Consider the following 17,099-nt stretch of genomic DNA (forward strand, 5'->3'; position numbering starts at 1 on the left):
CACAGAGAGAGGCACTGTGACATGTCTTCATGGGTTAAATACTGTGGCTGGTTTGAATAACACTTCCTTGCTGTTTCTTTTAGACATCTAATTTTGGAAGGGGCAGTTATGGTAGTCAGGTCCCGATCAAGTTGGTTATTCTCTAACTGAAAGGAAAATATGGTGCTCACCTCTCAAAAAGGGGTGATGGGTGCTCTGTGCAAGGGTGGGTCTCTTGCTGGACTGGGTTGCTTATGTCCTCTCCTAAACACATAATTTTCTACAAAGATGGTACTGCTTTTTAGCCTTTCCTCTGATATTCCCTATGGCATGGCAGAACCTATCTAAGGTATCTAAGATACTTTAGTATGTTATCCAGGTAAAGAACCTTGCATAGATCAAATAGACTTTGCTGAGAGCTGAACTTGACTCTGATTAAAGTTTCAGTGCTTGCAGGATGTAGTGTGGTATCCTGTAAAACTGGGCTGTCATTGTCCAAAACCATAAAAGAGCAAAGCAAAAAAAAAGCATCATTTTCGCCCTGCCCTGCCCAGATCCTTTACCAAATACGAGGTCTGGCCTCATTCATTTTGTATCTCTTCGGTTGACACTCCACAGATGCAGCTGTGTTATTTTTGTATACATTTGCAAGACTGAGCACAAACAGAAGTGGGTGCTGTTCCTCAGGTAGAAAATTAGAAATGGCATGTCAGCCTATTAAATAAGTAAAACTAGAGCTTGCAATTGGACATGTAGAGATCCAAATTGTACTTACAGCCTGAGAACTGAACGGAGGAGGTGAGGATGAGTGTGCCTAGGTCTCTCTATTGCCCAAGGTAGTCATGTTAACATCTGCATGCATACATGCATATGGAGCATTTCCAGTTTGGCATGTGTTTTACATCTGGGATGTGACAGTCTTGCATATTCTCTGCAACAGAAGATATTGTCATTTGTTTTGAGTAATTACTTTTGCATGGATTCAGGATTGTATCACATCTGCCCAGTATTCAGCATGGTTGCCAACAGTGTGGTCAGGGTTTTGAGATGTTGATAGGCTTCCATGGCAAGTTATATAATTATTTGGTGAATTTTTAAGATAATGAATGTTCAGCACAGTGATAAAACTCAGACCACTGCATGCTGATAAGGGCAATACCAACCGGATGATATGTTGTATGCCTCTTTGTGTGTGCATTGCCATTTCTTCAGAGATCAGGTGTCTTTAATTGGTTAAGAAGAGGTGACTGGTGATACTTAGCTGCTTCTACATTTATATGCTGCTTCATCATATGTCCTCACAGAAAGCTTTATTTGAGAGGCCAGCAGACAACCTGCTACTGATAAGAATCCCTTATGAATGTAAATTCTTACTAAGATATAGCCAACTTTTTAAAGGATATCTGCTGCTAAGCCATTAAAATTTTTCAAAGGTTACGTGTCCAATAACATTTACCAAGAAAGGCACAAGCATAACATAAAATCACAGATTATGTGAAATTCAGCAGGATTATTTATTGTCTTCATCCTCAGAGAAGGGAATTATCCGGGCTTTTCTGAATTTTCTGAAGATGTTAGTACATGACTATAAACTCTTTAAGAGAAGACAAATTCCAAATTTTTCCTCCTACTGAACCAGACTTTTCATGCAGAATGAGCATTTATGAGAGCTTTTAAATTATTTTGGTTGCATAGTTACAACTCTGATAACTTTATTTTTAAGTTCTCTTTATTATGAGAGGTAGCCTTGAGTGTTTTAAATCTACCCATAAAGCTGCCATAATTATTCTCTGCAACTACACTACGATGCACAACAATTAATTATATCAAATCCTTCTCTCAGAAGTGTTTACCAGTGAAGAGATTGCCATGGCTTTATTTCTGACAATAAAAGAGTAGGAATTATTATACATCTCTTGGGATTTTACTTATCTAACATTTCTGTAGTCAGGATTATAATCATATTATTTTCCCTATAGGAAATACACATCAGTTCTTGACAGGCGTGACCTTTAAACAATATTTTACATGGGAAAAATATTCCCATTTATTTTTTCCTGTAAGAAACTAAGAACTGTATTTTTAGCTAGGTAACTCCAATGAGAGACCTGCACTCATGTATATCCTTGTTGGATTCATGTGTAGGGTCTTCCCCTGAGAAACTGGAGTATGTCTACCCTGAAGATTGCCCATGCAGGTGCCAGGCATAGAAAATTGATATCACTGTAGCTTGGTAATACCGAGCTCAGGGCAGGCTGAAGTTTTTTTCCAAGATCTGGGTTGAATACTTCAGCAGTAAGTTCATGCTGAACTATGCCCAGCCACAGTTTGATAGCCAGGTACCTTAAAGCTAGCTCTCAGTTTGTGCTTACAGAGTCCCTAGACCTATATATACATCCTATATTAATATACATGTCCTATACTTGGGACTTTTTTGTATAGGCATACCCGAGGTAGAGGTCCACTTCAAAGTGGTGGAAAACATCTTCAACATCAAAGAAAATAGCTGGGGCTGCTTGAGCAGGTGCTGCAGCACAGGGGGACTGTACATGGGTGGTGAAAGCAGTGGTGCTGTGTGCACCCTGAGTGCATTTGGAGGGGTGTATGTCAGACTAGCACTACTCCGGTCAGGGCATCGTTCAGTTTAGTTTCAAATGTCAGGAATCCAATCTGTGCAACCTAACACAGCTCCAGGACATGAACCAAAGCACTTTGAGTGGGAATAATCAAGAGATTCCCTTTGAAAGCTCACATCTGGTCTGAAGCAGATGCTAGGATAGGTGCATCCATTCACCTAAAGAAATGCATTACCCTAAGGACTGTTTTGGTCCCTTGTATTTAGTCCTCCCAATGCACCCCTGTCTGCCAGAGCCCGCCCTGTCTGAGCACAGGGAAGTGTGAGAAAAAGACGAGCTCAACAGCCACAAATTGCTGTTGGCCGGGTGATTAGAGGGGCTTCTGGCTACTAGGTTTGCTTGCTAGATGCTCTGATATGGGGATTGTTCTTTATTAAGTGAAACAGTAAATACCATACTTCACTGTTCAGTGTCTTTTAAAAAAAAGAGGATTCTGTAAAGATTAACTCCACAATAGAAAGTTTTCCTCTGAGCAAGACCTTGCCCTTTGGAAAGGAGCAAGGGTTAGCTGTAACATAAAGTATGACAAATTGTTCAGAAGTAAATATTCCCAAGACTGATATAATTGCCTCTCTTCATACCTTTATTTCTTTTCACAGAGCCATGTTTGACTATGACAAGAGCAAAGACAGTGGCCTCCCAAGCCAAGGACTCAGTTTTAAGTATGGAGACATCCTTCACGTCATCAATGCCTCGGACGATGAATGGTGGCAGGCGAGGAGGGTCACTCCTGAGGGGGACAGTGAGGAGATGGGAGTTATACCCAGCAAGAGGAGGTGAGTACTGCCTCCTCCTTCCTACCTCCTTGGCCATTATATTAAAATATTCCATTTAATTCTGAAGACAGGTTGCATCCATCTACTGAAATGATGGGGAAAGTAGTGGAAAACCCCACAGTTATTATTTCAAGAGTTGGAAGATACAATTTTTGCTCTGAGATTTAAAGAGCTGAGGCCGTTTAACTGTACTGAAAAGAAACCCCAAAGGTGACTCAATTACAGTGGATTAGTAACTTCAGCAAGAAATGGGGGAGAGGGGAGACATCACCATCTACTAAAGAGCTTTGGCAGAAAAAGGAATCACCAGAACCCAAGTCTGGGAATTAGCTCTGAATTTAAAGTAGAGCACATGTTTTAATGTCAGGGTGATTAGCCATTGCATCAAACTGCTGAGGGATGTAATGAATGTCTTGACATTTTCAAATCAAGACTGTATGTCTTTCTTTTGAAAGAGTAATAGAATTAAACTTCTCTGCCTGTGTGATGTAAAAAATGATGCTAAATTACATAATGTTCCTCTTTGGCTTCAAAATCTGTTAATTTAATCTCTGCCTGCCTGGAAACTGATGGATGATCAATATCACAGTAAACTTTTCATATAATGTAAATGAAGGAACTTTCATCCACTCTCCGAGCTAAATCTGAACCTTTGTTTAGCTGTGATGGATCCATGGTGACTGATAGAGAGAGAACAGAAGTCTGAATCTCTCTCATTTTTTGTATTGTTTACTCCATCTAGGTGCTCTTGTAAAATTGGACACAAGTCTCTTACAGCATCAGAACTACCACACAAATCAGTATTATTTTCTGCCTCTGTTGATAGTTGCTATAAAAAGGTCAAGAACTGAAAAGACAGGAGGAAAAAGTAATCTGTCAAACCACATTACATTTCTCTCTTGCAGCAATGCTCCCATACTACATATAAACTTTCTAATCCTAGCTATTTTAGCTTTAGCATTAATATAAAAATGATCGTGCCTATTTTTTATAGTGGGGAAATGGGACATTTGATGCTTTATAAAGCACCTGCTGCTGTTTCAAGAGTGTTGGCCCAGGTGCTAATAGAGCTCACAGTACTCCTTGTTCTAAATCATGTAAAAGTAAACCGAAAGTCCATCAAATACATTGTTGACATGAGCCTCGCAAGGATGTTATTTTCTTCAATCATGACCATGTTTGAATAGCAACCACACCAGGATTTTCAGTGAAAAGCAATTTTGGAGTTGTATAATAGATAGAAATAACAACATTATAATTTTTAAGATGGGAAAAAACATGCCCATTAAACAGATTTAGTCTCTGGGTATTGAAAAAGGAATATTTGCCTACTATTAATTGCTACAGTAAATACTGTTGTAATGACATGTTTGGATCACACATGGGAAAAGAAGAAAGTCTGTTCAGTTATTACTGAGGGGAGTATGTGCACAAAGCTCACTTGCATTTTGGTGCATACTATGAAAAGCTACAAAAAGCTGTCATACATAATAAAACAAATATAGGAGAAAAAAAAGGGTGAAGCAAAGCAACTGATGAAGATGTGGAGTTGTATATTCTGTAAGGTGGAGAGGATGTAAGTGCCTAAAGCTTATTGCATTAGCTGTACAGTGATGTTTTCAAGGACAAAAGATAGAGGCTGTCTAGTCAACATCAGACATATGATACTGCCTAGGAAACAGATTTGGCTTAGAAAACACCGGGGGAGAAAAAAGAAAAAAAAAAGAAAAAAAAAAAAGGAAAGGGGCAAGACGAAAATAGGTTGGTTAGAGTCTAAAAATAAGAGTCTTGAATTTGAAAAGGTGTGGGTATAGTTACCATGCTCTCCACTTGTCATCCTGATCCTTCACTAGTGAATCTGAGACGTCTGGAAAAATCAATGGCATCTGATTTTCTGTCTCCATTAATGTAACGATGTGATACAGCTGAGCTGGCATGGGGGAGGTTGCTATCATTTCATGAGAGGTTTCAGTTGTACAGGTTATTTTTTCCAATGCACTGAAAAGTGAGTATTATTTCCACGTGTGCCCCATGACAGGCCAAGGGGCAACGGGCACAAGTTGGAACACAGGAAGTTCCACCTCAATATGAGAAAAAACTCCTTCCCTGTGCAGGTGCCAGAGCAGGGGCACAGGCTGCCCAGGGAGGCTGTGGGGTCCCTTCCCTGGAGACATTCACACCCCTCCTGGACGCGCTCCTGTGCCCCCTGCTCTGGGTGTGCCTGCTCAAGCAGGGGGTTGGACAGGATGATCTCGAGAGGTCCCTTCCAGCTCCTGCCATTCTGGGATTCTGTGATTTCCTTTCTGGGGAGTCTGGATGATCCCTCAGAGCCAGTGAGACTGATGTGCTCTTGCCAGCATCTTCTGTGGTCATTTACACCACCCAAGGTGTAAGGTGAGGATGAGTAATCAATGCATACAGGGCTGAGCTACAGAGAATGAAGCTTATCATGCTTGCCAGAATGTACTAATTCAGAGTTGAATTTCCTCTGCAGGTGTCATTTATTGACTGTGAGAGGGTTGATCTAAAACAGAGTAGTCCTGGGATTCATTTGATCAATTATAGGCAACTATGGCATGGAAAACTTCAATTAAGCTGTTTACTCCAGGGTATTGTCTCTTATAGTTTTTATGGGGCTATTTCTACAGGCATTTCTACATATGTAGTGATTCATATGTAATACCTAGCAGTAAAATATGCCTTGTGATAGGACAGGAGGAAAGAGCATCTGTAGCTGTTTGTTGGGCTGTGACTTGTCCTGCAAGCCCAGCTTCCTATGATGTGGGCAGTTGAAGAGATTTTATATTTCTCTTGTACTTTTCTATCCCCCACTGATTTCTGTTTCTTTTCTTTAGGTTTTGGGGATAGTTTGGGGGATTGGTTTGGTGGTGTTTCACTTTGTGTTGTGCTTAGATTCCTTCTCTGCCTGTGTATATATGAAGGAATGCTATCCTGTGGGACTGTAACATTTTTTGCACTTTGGGTCAGCGAGGGGCCAATCAGATCCAGGGATTATTAGTGCCAGGGTGAGTCTTTTAGCTACCTGCTTTCCTACTTTATCTCTTGTCCAGCAACAGCTAATATACAATTCCTGCATTTTTCATAACTGAAATCATTATGGAATAGCTCTGAAAGCAAGTGACTGCTTCAATTTATTTTGGGGTGTGTGTGTATATATATGTATACAACTATATATACACACAGAGCCATAGCAAGTACATTGTATTACTTCTTTAAGGTGTTGTGTAATGCTAATTGCTCTCCACGTATTTAGTTTTGCCTTTTTTTTTTTAACATATTTTTACAGGAGAGCCCTTCACACAGTGACATTTTAGCATAAGCGGATAAAAGAAATTCTGAATGATAAATCAAGGCTCCATACTCTTTTTCTCCTCTATGATATATGTGACGTACCAGAAAAAAATCATAATTTATAATTATAGGGGAGCAGCCACTCATTATTCTTTCCAGGATGTTGGATACATTACCAGATGTTACCTCTTAGTGATTCAACAGTTTGAAAGCTATTTGTCATTAGATTTCATGTCATTCATTTCATTGCTGCTGTCAATGCGTGGACTTGTTGCCTTGTTGATTGTTAAATTGTAAAGTCAGGCTTTAAGAGAGAGCTCTGGAGGGCAGCACTGCAGCTAGAGGAGGGTTACTGAAAAAAGGCAACACAAAGAAATGAGGGTGGCCCAGTATTTCTCCACTGATCTGTGTAAGGGCCAAATCTCACAAACTGGTGAGACAGTGACCTCAGTGGCGGTTAACGGAAACTGAATGCTCAGTATGATGCAGTGCTAAGATATTATTGCAACCCTTTCTACATCTGAAAATGACATTTTGTCCATTTGTCAGTATTTATTGTCTGATTACAGCCATTGCGCTCAGCCATGGGTCTGAGTAGCCAATCGGGTAAAAACCAAATATAATGCTATAAAGGTGTCATGATATTGTATCATAATGATGTTGGGAACCATAGGGCTTCAGCATAAGAGGTTGCAAACCACTTCAGTTGTGGTTTAACAGTCACCAAATAGTTATTATATAATATTAATGAATGAATACTGCAGACCAAATTTCTCTCGGTTCCACATCTGCCAAAAAGATTTATCCAGGCTGTGTCTAAGGTAAGAGCAGGGCACAGTTGTTACGCTGGGCAGGGCCTCCAAGGTGAAGGGACATAACTACCAGTCCTGTACCAATGTCTCAGGCAGCCTGGTGTATTACCTGTGCGCTATGATTACACAGGTGAATTGCTCCCCATCACCAAAAAGTACTATTTTATACTAGAATGACCAACAGATTTAGTTTTACACTAGATTTTTGTTACATTTAGATTTATAGATGTACAGCCTTAGATTAGAATTTCTACATATGCTGGGCTTTTGATCACAAGAATTTTTATTTGCCTCATTGTCCTTCCTATTGTCTGGATAAACAAAACAAATTCAGCTTCCTGTAAAGGGCAGTAGCAAGCTGAGCAGCCTGTGTCTAAGTTCTGCTCCCTCCGTCCTCCGCCACGGAAACACTCACATTATTTAAAGCGAACTGACAAAAATCCTGAAAACAATGTTAGAGTGTATTAAATTTCTAGGCAGATGCTCTAATTCAGTAGTAGAGATTTTAATTTGCTGTGGCATTGATTTTACACCTCTAGTTCTTTTCAGTTTTTCTTTGCTGTCTCTGCAGACGGGAAAGCTCCAACACTGCAAGCCCCACACAACAGCAATCTCCCACTTCATGAACGTCAAGCTTCAGTATTTTCTATGACGTGTGTATATCTGCTTGACTTGGGTCTGTGGGTCTGAAAGTAATTTAGTCTACTATTTCACACAGACTACTCCAGAATGGCCAAGCATAAATTCTCACCACTTTTACTACTGCTCCCACCGTAACCAGCAAGGATTTGGTCCTAAAACACTAAAATATTTACGCTGATCTTTCTGTTGTCTTTAAGATGTGCAGCCACAAAACTGCTCTCAGACTGAACATCATTCTAAGATATTAATTTTCAGGTAGTTTAAGTACATCTGACTGCAAAATGTTATGCAACTTGTATCTCTGTTATACAGCTGAAGGTATGTGATGGTACCAACCTGATATTTGTGTTCTCAGACAACATTCTCTCCACAAATACATGTAATCACATGCTCCTTTCAGAGAAAAATGGAGGGAAAAGTACATAAAAAACAAAGTTTCACAAAGATTTAAGGTCAAGGAACAAGAGGTTTTCCCAGCACAAAAGTCCCTGGGGGCAAAAAGCCAGCTTAAATTTGTTATTCTGCTCAGCTTGGCAGAAGGGCATGTTTATCCACTGAAGTGAGTTTTATTTTTAATGGTTTCCTATAAATTGTCTAACTTTCTAAACATCCCTTAAGTTTTTAATCCCTAGATGATAAACCTTTTTAACATGGCATAATCATGTAAGCTTTGTCTAAATTAAGTTACCTGACTATACTAATGTAATTGAAAAAAGTAAATATGGAATAAAATGGATATATATGTGTATGTATTAACCTCCTCCTGTTCTCTTGCAATGATGGGAAACCTTTGTGGTGAAGAAAATATGACCTTAGCTTTTAAACAGAGTAAGTTTGTCTACAATTTTATGATAATTCATTTCCTAATGGTATTAGGTTTACTCTTTTCACAAAATATTGACCAGGTGCTGAGATGCTCTCTATAAGCAAGCCACCAAAGGTGGAGAGCTGAACGAGAGCATGTTCTCTCCTACTGAAAAATACATGTTCTGTTGCAAAAATACCACTTCAGGAATGCTCAAAAATAATTTTGAGAATGGGAATCTATCGTTAAACTCAGACCTCACATAAACAAGGCTAAGCAGGGCGGAGGATGGAAGCAGTAAAAAAATATGGACTGAGCCCACAAATTTGAACTAAAAATAGTAATAGATATTTTCACTTACCTTTCACTTGATGGGCAGGCAAAACAAATATAACACAGATGACCTGAAATGGCAAAGGAAGACAAGAAGCAACACGTTAACGAAGATGTAAAATATAGCAGGGTCATTCAAGTATCTGTTTTATGTTGCATTCTTCTTTTTGATAACTCTGCTTACTGGAGTTCTCCTGTTGGCTTTGGAAATAACTCATTCTGCAGAGCACCCCTGTGCCAAATCCGTACAAATTAGGCTACTGCAACCATTTTATTTGATTCTCGACACTAGTTTGTAATTTGCATCGGTATTCTACATCCGTGATGATCACTGTTATTGAAGATTAAAGCATGTCTCACTTGATATTTTACATCTCTGCTGTGAAGATGATTACTGCTTTTAGAAAGGCACTGACAAAATTCCCTGTGGTCCATTAACCCCCAACAATGGAGGACCACAGTTCATGTCTGGTTGAGTTATACTTGATTTCTTCTTGTTTGCAACGCACAGGAAGAATTGAAAGTCTCATTTTGAAAAATCCCAGAGGATCATTTTCAATAGCAACGTGTGCCCAGAAACACAAAGGGAGTTAGACATTGTAGTGCAGTGGGCAGTGCATCCTAATAGTAAGTTCTTCAGAAACAGAGTCAGAAGAGAACAGCATCCCAAAGAACTGAGGTCTTGACCTTGCTAGTAAGGAAACACTGAAGGTGTATTTTCAGTGTACTTCTACACTATTTTAGCTATATATGGGAAGAGAAGAATGAATCCTGACCATTTTATTTTTTTAAAAAAGCCATAAGGAGTCTACTACCAAGAAAGGTTTCAAGAAAAAATTAGTATACAGGATATACAACTGTCCAAGATCTCAGATGGTCTTAGACCATTTCCCTGTGCACAGCAGTATTTCTGCAGGGAGCTACACTTGAAGTGCAGGTAGAAAGCTGGAGGTGAAATCCCCATCAGTTATGCTAGGCGATGCTGTCTTCACAAGGAGCTCAGAGCATTTCAGTTCCCAAATAACGTTTGAACGGTGGATGTAGGTGGTTCTGAACATTATTTGAAATCTCATTGTCTTGCAGTGACCCCCAGGCACTTTTGAAAATGGGACTTAAGCCATGAAGTAGTTTTGGAAATCATATCTGTGATTTCATCCATCCCTTAGGCAAAGCTCTATCAAGAAGATATATAATTAGAAGGGGGCATGAGAACCATGTTTGTATCAGGAAAGACAGGGTTGCAAATTTGGCAGATAGGAAACCTCCTTCACTTTATTTTTTGCACAAACCCCCATAATTCTGCTTTGTGCAGCAGTGGTGAATGAAAAATGTATAGAGTTTGAAGTGAAACATTTCTTCCTTTAAAAGTAACTTCCTCAGCTAATTGATCAAATTGTTGTCCAAGGGATGGTAGATTTGCTGTCAGCTGAAGCACTGTAAAGAATTTACACTCATATGCTATTTAGGCATTCACAACATCAGCTGCCCCCCAAAAATACCACCTTTGTGCCTAAACTCCCTTTTTCTTTGGGAAAAAAAGGGAGTCAAGTTTATTTTTATGTAAACATAGCAAGTATAAACCTGGACACTCAAAAAAAGTTCTAAAAGTGCTTGAACTAGTGTTCCTTTAAAAAATATATTTTCTAAGAGCTGGATCAATGGTGCTAAAAGAACTTATATTCCATACTTTTTATCTTCACCATTTTAGTTCCCTTTCTAGCTCTGCCTATGGCAAAAGTGTCTTTCTAGCTTGAATAAGAAATCATGGCAACATCTTAGTTCACTGTACTCCCGTACTCTGAATACCTCAACAAAGACTAAATCTTTGGAGAACCAAGCTAAATTCATAGAATCATAGAATCATTAAGGTTGGGAAAGACCTCTAGGATCATCAAGGCCAACCACAAGCCCAACACTACCGTGTCTCCTAAACCATGCCCTGAAGCGCCACGTCCACATGTCTTTTAAATACCCCCAGGGATAGTGACCCCAGCACCTCTCTGGGCAGCCTCTTCCAATGCCTGACCACTCTTGCAGTGAAGAAATTTTGCCTAACATCCCATCGAAATCTCCCCTGATGCAACTTGAAGCCATTCCCTCTCGTCCTATCGCTAGTAACCTGGGAGAAGAGACCAACCCCCACCTCACTACAGCCTCCTTTCAGGTAGTTGTAGAGAGCAAGAAGGTCTCCCCTCAGCCTCCTCTTCTCAAGGCTAAACACCCCCAGCTCCCTCAACCTCTCCTCGTAAGACCAGCTCTCCAGACCCTTCACCAGCTTCGTTGCCCTTCTCTGGACACGCTCCAGCAACTCAATGTCCTTCTTGTACTGAGGGGCCCAAAACTGAACACAGCACTCAAGGTGCGGCCTCACCAGTGCCGAGTACAGGTGCACCATCCCTGCCCGGCTCCTGCTGGCCACACTATTCCTGACACAAGCCAGGATGCTCTTGGCCTTCTTGCCCACCTGGGCACACTGCTGGCTCATGTTCAGCCGGTTGTCAGCCAGCACCCCCAGGGCCTTCTCCGTGAGGCAGCTCTCCAGCCACTCCTCCCCAAGCCTGTAGCGTTGCCTGGGGTTGTTGTGACCCAAGTGCAGGACCCGGCACTTGGCCTTGTTAAACCTCATACAATTGGCCTCAGCCCATCGATCCACGACATCCAGGTCCCTCTGCAGAGCCTTCCTACCCTCGAGCAGATCAACACTCCCGCCCAATTTGGTGTCATCTGCAAACTTACTGAGGGTGCACTCGATCCCCTCATCCAGATCACTGATGAAGATATTTAACAGAAGTGGCCCCAACACTTTTCTCTGGGGAACCCCGCTTGTGACCAGTCACCAACTGGATTTAGCTCCATTCATCACAACTGTGGGATCGGCCATCCAGCCTGTTTTTACCCAGTGTAGTGTACACCTGTCCAAGCCATGAGCAGCCAGCTTTTCTAGCATGTAAAAACCAAAGCTTCTCAGACATTCAGATATTGGGTTGATTCCTTCAGGAAAAAGAGAGGTATATTCTTGATACCAGAGCAACCCCCTGCCACACTTCAAGTTCCAGACCCAATACATAAAGGCAGCAGAGCACCGGATCTGAAATGCTTTAAAAGTATGTTATAAACCAGGAAAAACTATTTACGTTATCCTAGCCTTTCTCTGACAGCTAACCCATTTCATTGACACTTCAGGCAGCAATAGTAATGTAATGACCCTGAGACACATGAAATTTCAGCTTGGAAGTTCACAGTTCAGCTAAATTATAAGTAACCAAGAACAGTTTTATTGTGGAAGGTGTCAAGAAAATTGTAATGGGAGGCACTACGGTGTGCTGTCCTTAATACAGACCCAGATTATGAAATGTTTGTAATATTCAGCAGGCATGCTGAGCAGGTATGAACATCGTTGGTATGTTTGCCTGGAGGATTAATAGCACTTAATGACATTATTTATATACTTCTCAAAGCAATGCAGAACGTTTCTGTAGCTCCTCATCTGCCTGCAATGCCTGCAGAAAGCAGCAATGCTTCCATGGCTGCTAATGTAATTATGATGAATTTCATAAATAAGATCCACTCTTCAAGGTTAATTTCCAAATTTCTTTGTTCATGAATAAGAAATGAAGTTAAAAGCAGATGTTTTAGGAAGTTAGACAGGACTGGAATGAGTTTAAATGTTAACACAGATTAATAAGTAGAATACTGTGTTCATTTGAGCTAATTATTTTCTCAGAAGGCATCCATCCTATTTAGGGAATTACACAGCCTCAAGTCTTGCATTTCTTACCGGTACTATCAAGGGAGTTCATCTGCTAGTTTAAGTTTAGGACTGTTCATGTGTTTTTAATAACATAGATTTAATTCGAAGGCTGCCTTTGAGCTGTTCCCATGTGAATATTCCACATGTAGAGAAAAATGCATTTATTCTAAATTTAAACTGTAACTATAGTAACCAGCATTCACTGTGTTTCTGTAAGAAATATATAAGCCCACTCAGACAGAACAAAATATGTTGTGTTAATTATTATTCTATCAAAAGACTAGAGTTTGTATTTAATAAAAATAATTATCAGAAACTAGGTATTCTTCCTATTCAGACTTAGAAACCAATAGATTTGCAGGAACGTGTTCTGACGTTATTTCTGGGAAACTGTGAAAGTTAGAAAAAGGGTCATATCTGGATCAATTTGGAGGATATAATAAACCTTTTTCCCCAGCTATTTATTGTCTAATAAAGCTCTAATAAACTAGCTTTGCAGGGTTCAACTTAGATTTCCTAGAGCAATTCCTAATCTTAGCCAAATAGAGTTACTGTTTCAATTATAGGTAGATGATCAGATTTTTTTTTTGTTTGGGCCACTAGATGATACATTCTGTAGATAATTTTGCATAGGTAGTAACTGTCACTTTTACAGTAATGGCCATATTCGTCAAGGTGAGTAAGGACATGAATAGCTTCTTCCTTTCTTTAGATTTCTCCCTCTGCACCTGTTTTCTCAGGGGTTGATTTTGTTTAGGGGAAAGCTCACCTGTTCTTAGATATTTTTTTTTTTAATTCCTAGCACTATTATTTAAGCAGACTGTGTTAAAAGATTAAATATACAACATATGTAAATTTTGCGGTAATGGTAAACTTTCCAAATATACTAAGGGTATATAGTTTTCCCATAGGTAAAATATTTCCTGCATATATTTCAGTATGTTAATGGATTTTAAGATTTACTAACATGTAATAACGCTCATTCATTGAATGCTCATTCATTGAATAATGGAAATTCAGAATATTGATCCATAATATCTAGGAACAAAGGCACTGAATTATCTACTGCGATGTCCTTTATAAATGCCTTGTGTGTCTCTTTTTTCCCTCTCTACTGAGGTCTGTAACTTGTGTTTGTCCAGTCTTGATTCTAAGATATGAATGGATCAATATGCTACACATTCCTCTTCTATATTATTTTGGTAGCTGAACACATTAAGCATTAAAAAGTAAAACTGACTGTGTTTTCTTTAGAATTAATTTGTCTGGCATCAGCTCATTACCAATGATTGTTACCAATATGTGTTTCTCCCCCAAAGAGAATTTTTTAGATCTTGGTATTTTCTCACTCTGAAGGTATTGCATATACAATATAACTACTCCTCTCTCAAGCTGTATTTATTGAAGCTATGGATATCAGGACCAAATAACTTGTGAAGCTTTTCATTGGAGCATTTCAACTTTAAATATATGAATACTAGAACTGTACAGACTAAGCCAAGTTTGGGGTCACACCACAGTGCCATTGGGGCTCTTAGGTCCCAGGAGGGCTCACAGGGCTGTGTGCTCTGGTTTTTCAGCTCAGACTGGGATGGAGCTTTCAAAGCAAATGTCCTTTTTGCCCTCCCTTTCAGCACTTGGGTTCCTCTTGTGTGACAATCTTGGTGAACATGTACTAGATTCATTTGTATTAAACTCAGCTTGAAGATGAGCTCACCCAAAGCATCCCCCTGCTAATGGGTGGTCAGTTCATGAGGACTGACGAGAACTAGCCCAAAGAAAATCCCCGGAAATGCATAGTTTGTGTCCTCTCCTATTTGGCCACGCTATTTGGTAATGTGAACCTCCTCATCTTTGTTTTCAGAACTCACCCACTCACAATGAGGTCTTCACTGAAATGAGTCAGAAAAGCAGATTCTTTTAATTCTATCTGCTTGCAGATGTTTGTGCAGGGCATGGTTTAAATAAGACCACCTAACCCAATTCACAGCATTTTAGAGTAGCTGAAAATAGCTCTTCTGCCCCTGAGCATTTGTACATCTCCTCAGAAATGCTCTTTTTGGCAAAGCTGTGCAGTTTTAAGTAGTCAAAGCCTCAAGAAAGTTTCTCTGCACTTGGCTATTGTAACAAATAGCATAGCTTCATCTTTCAGAAGACAAGTTTGAAATTTGTTCATAACTAAGGTTTTTAAAATAAGAAAAACTTTCCAGTGATAGCATATTCAAAATTACTTCAGTTGAACTGCTTATTCTCTCTCTGTCATTTCATTCTTCTGACCACAGAAGAACTCTAAATGAGGCCTGATTTTTGGACAATTTAAAGTAGAGAGGGTAAATCTACCCTTAATATGCTTTTACCATACTCTCATGTGCATTGGGAGGGAGTGCTGTTCTGCTGGTGTAGGACAGCCAAAGCTCCTTGAATCCAGTCCCATGTTTGCCAGAAAACTGCTGCTTGGCTGAGGAAACAATCTGATGTCTCTCTCTTTCCAATTTATAAAATTTGATTTAAATACTCACTTTATGCATAGTAAGCCACCAATGGTCGTGGGAGATCAGATATCAAAAATATCATACAAACCGCTGCTATAACCAGCATGTGTTTATTTGTGTTTTCTTTTCCGCAGAGTTGAAAGGAAGGAACGTGCACGTTTGAAGACAGTGAAATTCAACGCAAAACCTGGTGTGATTGATGCAAAAGGGGTACGTAAATAGTGAAACCTTTTGAAATTGCACTTTGTAATTATTTTATATGTTTCAGAGTATAGAAGAATTTAGCCACATAAGGAGTATTTAGATTGTTGCAACCAAGACCTGGAGTATAGTGAAATATAAGATAGGAGTATAGTATGATATAACCTTCTAAATAATTAAATATTCTATTTTTTAATAATACAGACTGACAGTGCATCCTAATTGGAAGATATTAAGAAAATAAAGAGCATTCTGTGATAGCTGTGATTGTAGTTAAATGATGGGTAGGGAAGGAAAGACATTAAAAACGGATGCAGATGGATAATTGTTTAATGGAATAGGGCAAGAAGTGTAAATTCTCTGGCTTCAAAAGCTGTTAAATCTCAAAAGTTGAGGAGTTCTGAATGCAAAATTTAGGTTTTGGATGTTCTGCTTTGACAGTTGTGACAGACATTGAACACAGGTGTGTTTCAGAGCAGGCACGACCAGCCAGCCAACATAAAACATGCAAGTTCCCTTCCACCAGCGCTATCTGGGCAGAACAGCCTTCCTGCTGCTACCGCTCTGCAGCATCGCTTTATTGTGCCCAACAGCCAACAGTTTTCACTAACCTGATGTCTAATATCCTGTATGTTGCCATCTGGCTTGCAAGAGCTATAGCACCAGAAATGCCTACAGTCCTGACTGTTGAGGTATAACCTTCTGCTGAAGTGTAGCTTGCATTTGTAGCAGTAGTAAATACTTGACATTACATTTGTAGGGATTTATTTTTAAAAATAGTCTGGTCAGCATACATGGGATTTACAATTGAGGGCTTCTGTGAGAAAAACAGGAGACAGAGCTTCAGAAACCATCAGCAAAAAGTCCCGTTTGGTTGCAGAAAACACAGGGCAGGGCCAAAACTGGGTGATGAGAGGAGGCAGTCATAGGTAGATGCTGGAAAGGGACAAAACCAAGAAGTTCAGCAGGTCCCTTCCAGACCTGCTGTTCCTGCAGTCCTCTGCCTGGTTTGAAATTCTCATTCTTAATCTCTTCTTGCTTCATTTCCCTCTGTAATGGGAATAATAATACTTCCCTTATCCTGGTTTATTCTGTTCTTTTACTTAGACTGTAACAGATTAACAGGGTAAGGAGCTCCTCTTGCCATGAAATTGCAGTTCCTAGTGCCATGCGTCCCAAGCCTCTACATGGCAGCAAAATAATATTTCAGACTCACAAATACTTCCCTGTTACTGCTCTGCAGAACGGTTCCTGAGTTCAATGCAAATACAGAGTAATTACACTGACTGAAACCAGTTACCCAGATTTATAAGGTCCGTGGAATCAGGGTTCAGCCTCTGCACATTATTTGCACATGCAG

The 17,099-nt window shown here is 39.8% G+C and overlaps 1 protein-coding gene across 7 annotated transcripts in view; it reads left to right on the forward strand.

The window, feature by feature from the left end:
- Positions 1-17,099, forward strand: part of DLG2 (discs large MAGUK scaffold protein 2) — a 1,060,076-nt gene that overhangs the window by 996,792 nt on the left and 46,185 nt on the right. For all 7 annotated transcript variants that reach the window (XM_075079151.1, XM_075079412.1, XM_075079695.1 and 4 more), the window contains 2 exons: positions 3,215-3,391; positions 15,673-15,748. In XM_075079151.1, coding sequence (XP_074935252.1) covers positions 3,215-3,391; positions 15,673-15,748 — 253 coding nt within the window. The remainder of the gene's footprint in view (positions 1-3,214; positions 3,392-15,672; positions 15,749-17,099) is intronic.

The sequence above is a fragment of the Phalacrocorax aristotelis genome, chromosome 1 (assembly GCF_949628215.1).
Source record: "Phalacrocorax aristotelis chromosome 1, bGulAri2.1, whole genome shotgun sequence".
Taxonomy (NCBI): Eukaryota; Metazoa; Chordata; class Aves; order Suliformes; family Phalacrocoracidae; genus Phalacrocorax; species Phalacrocorax aristotelis.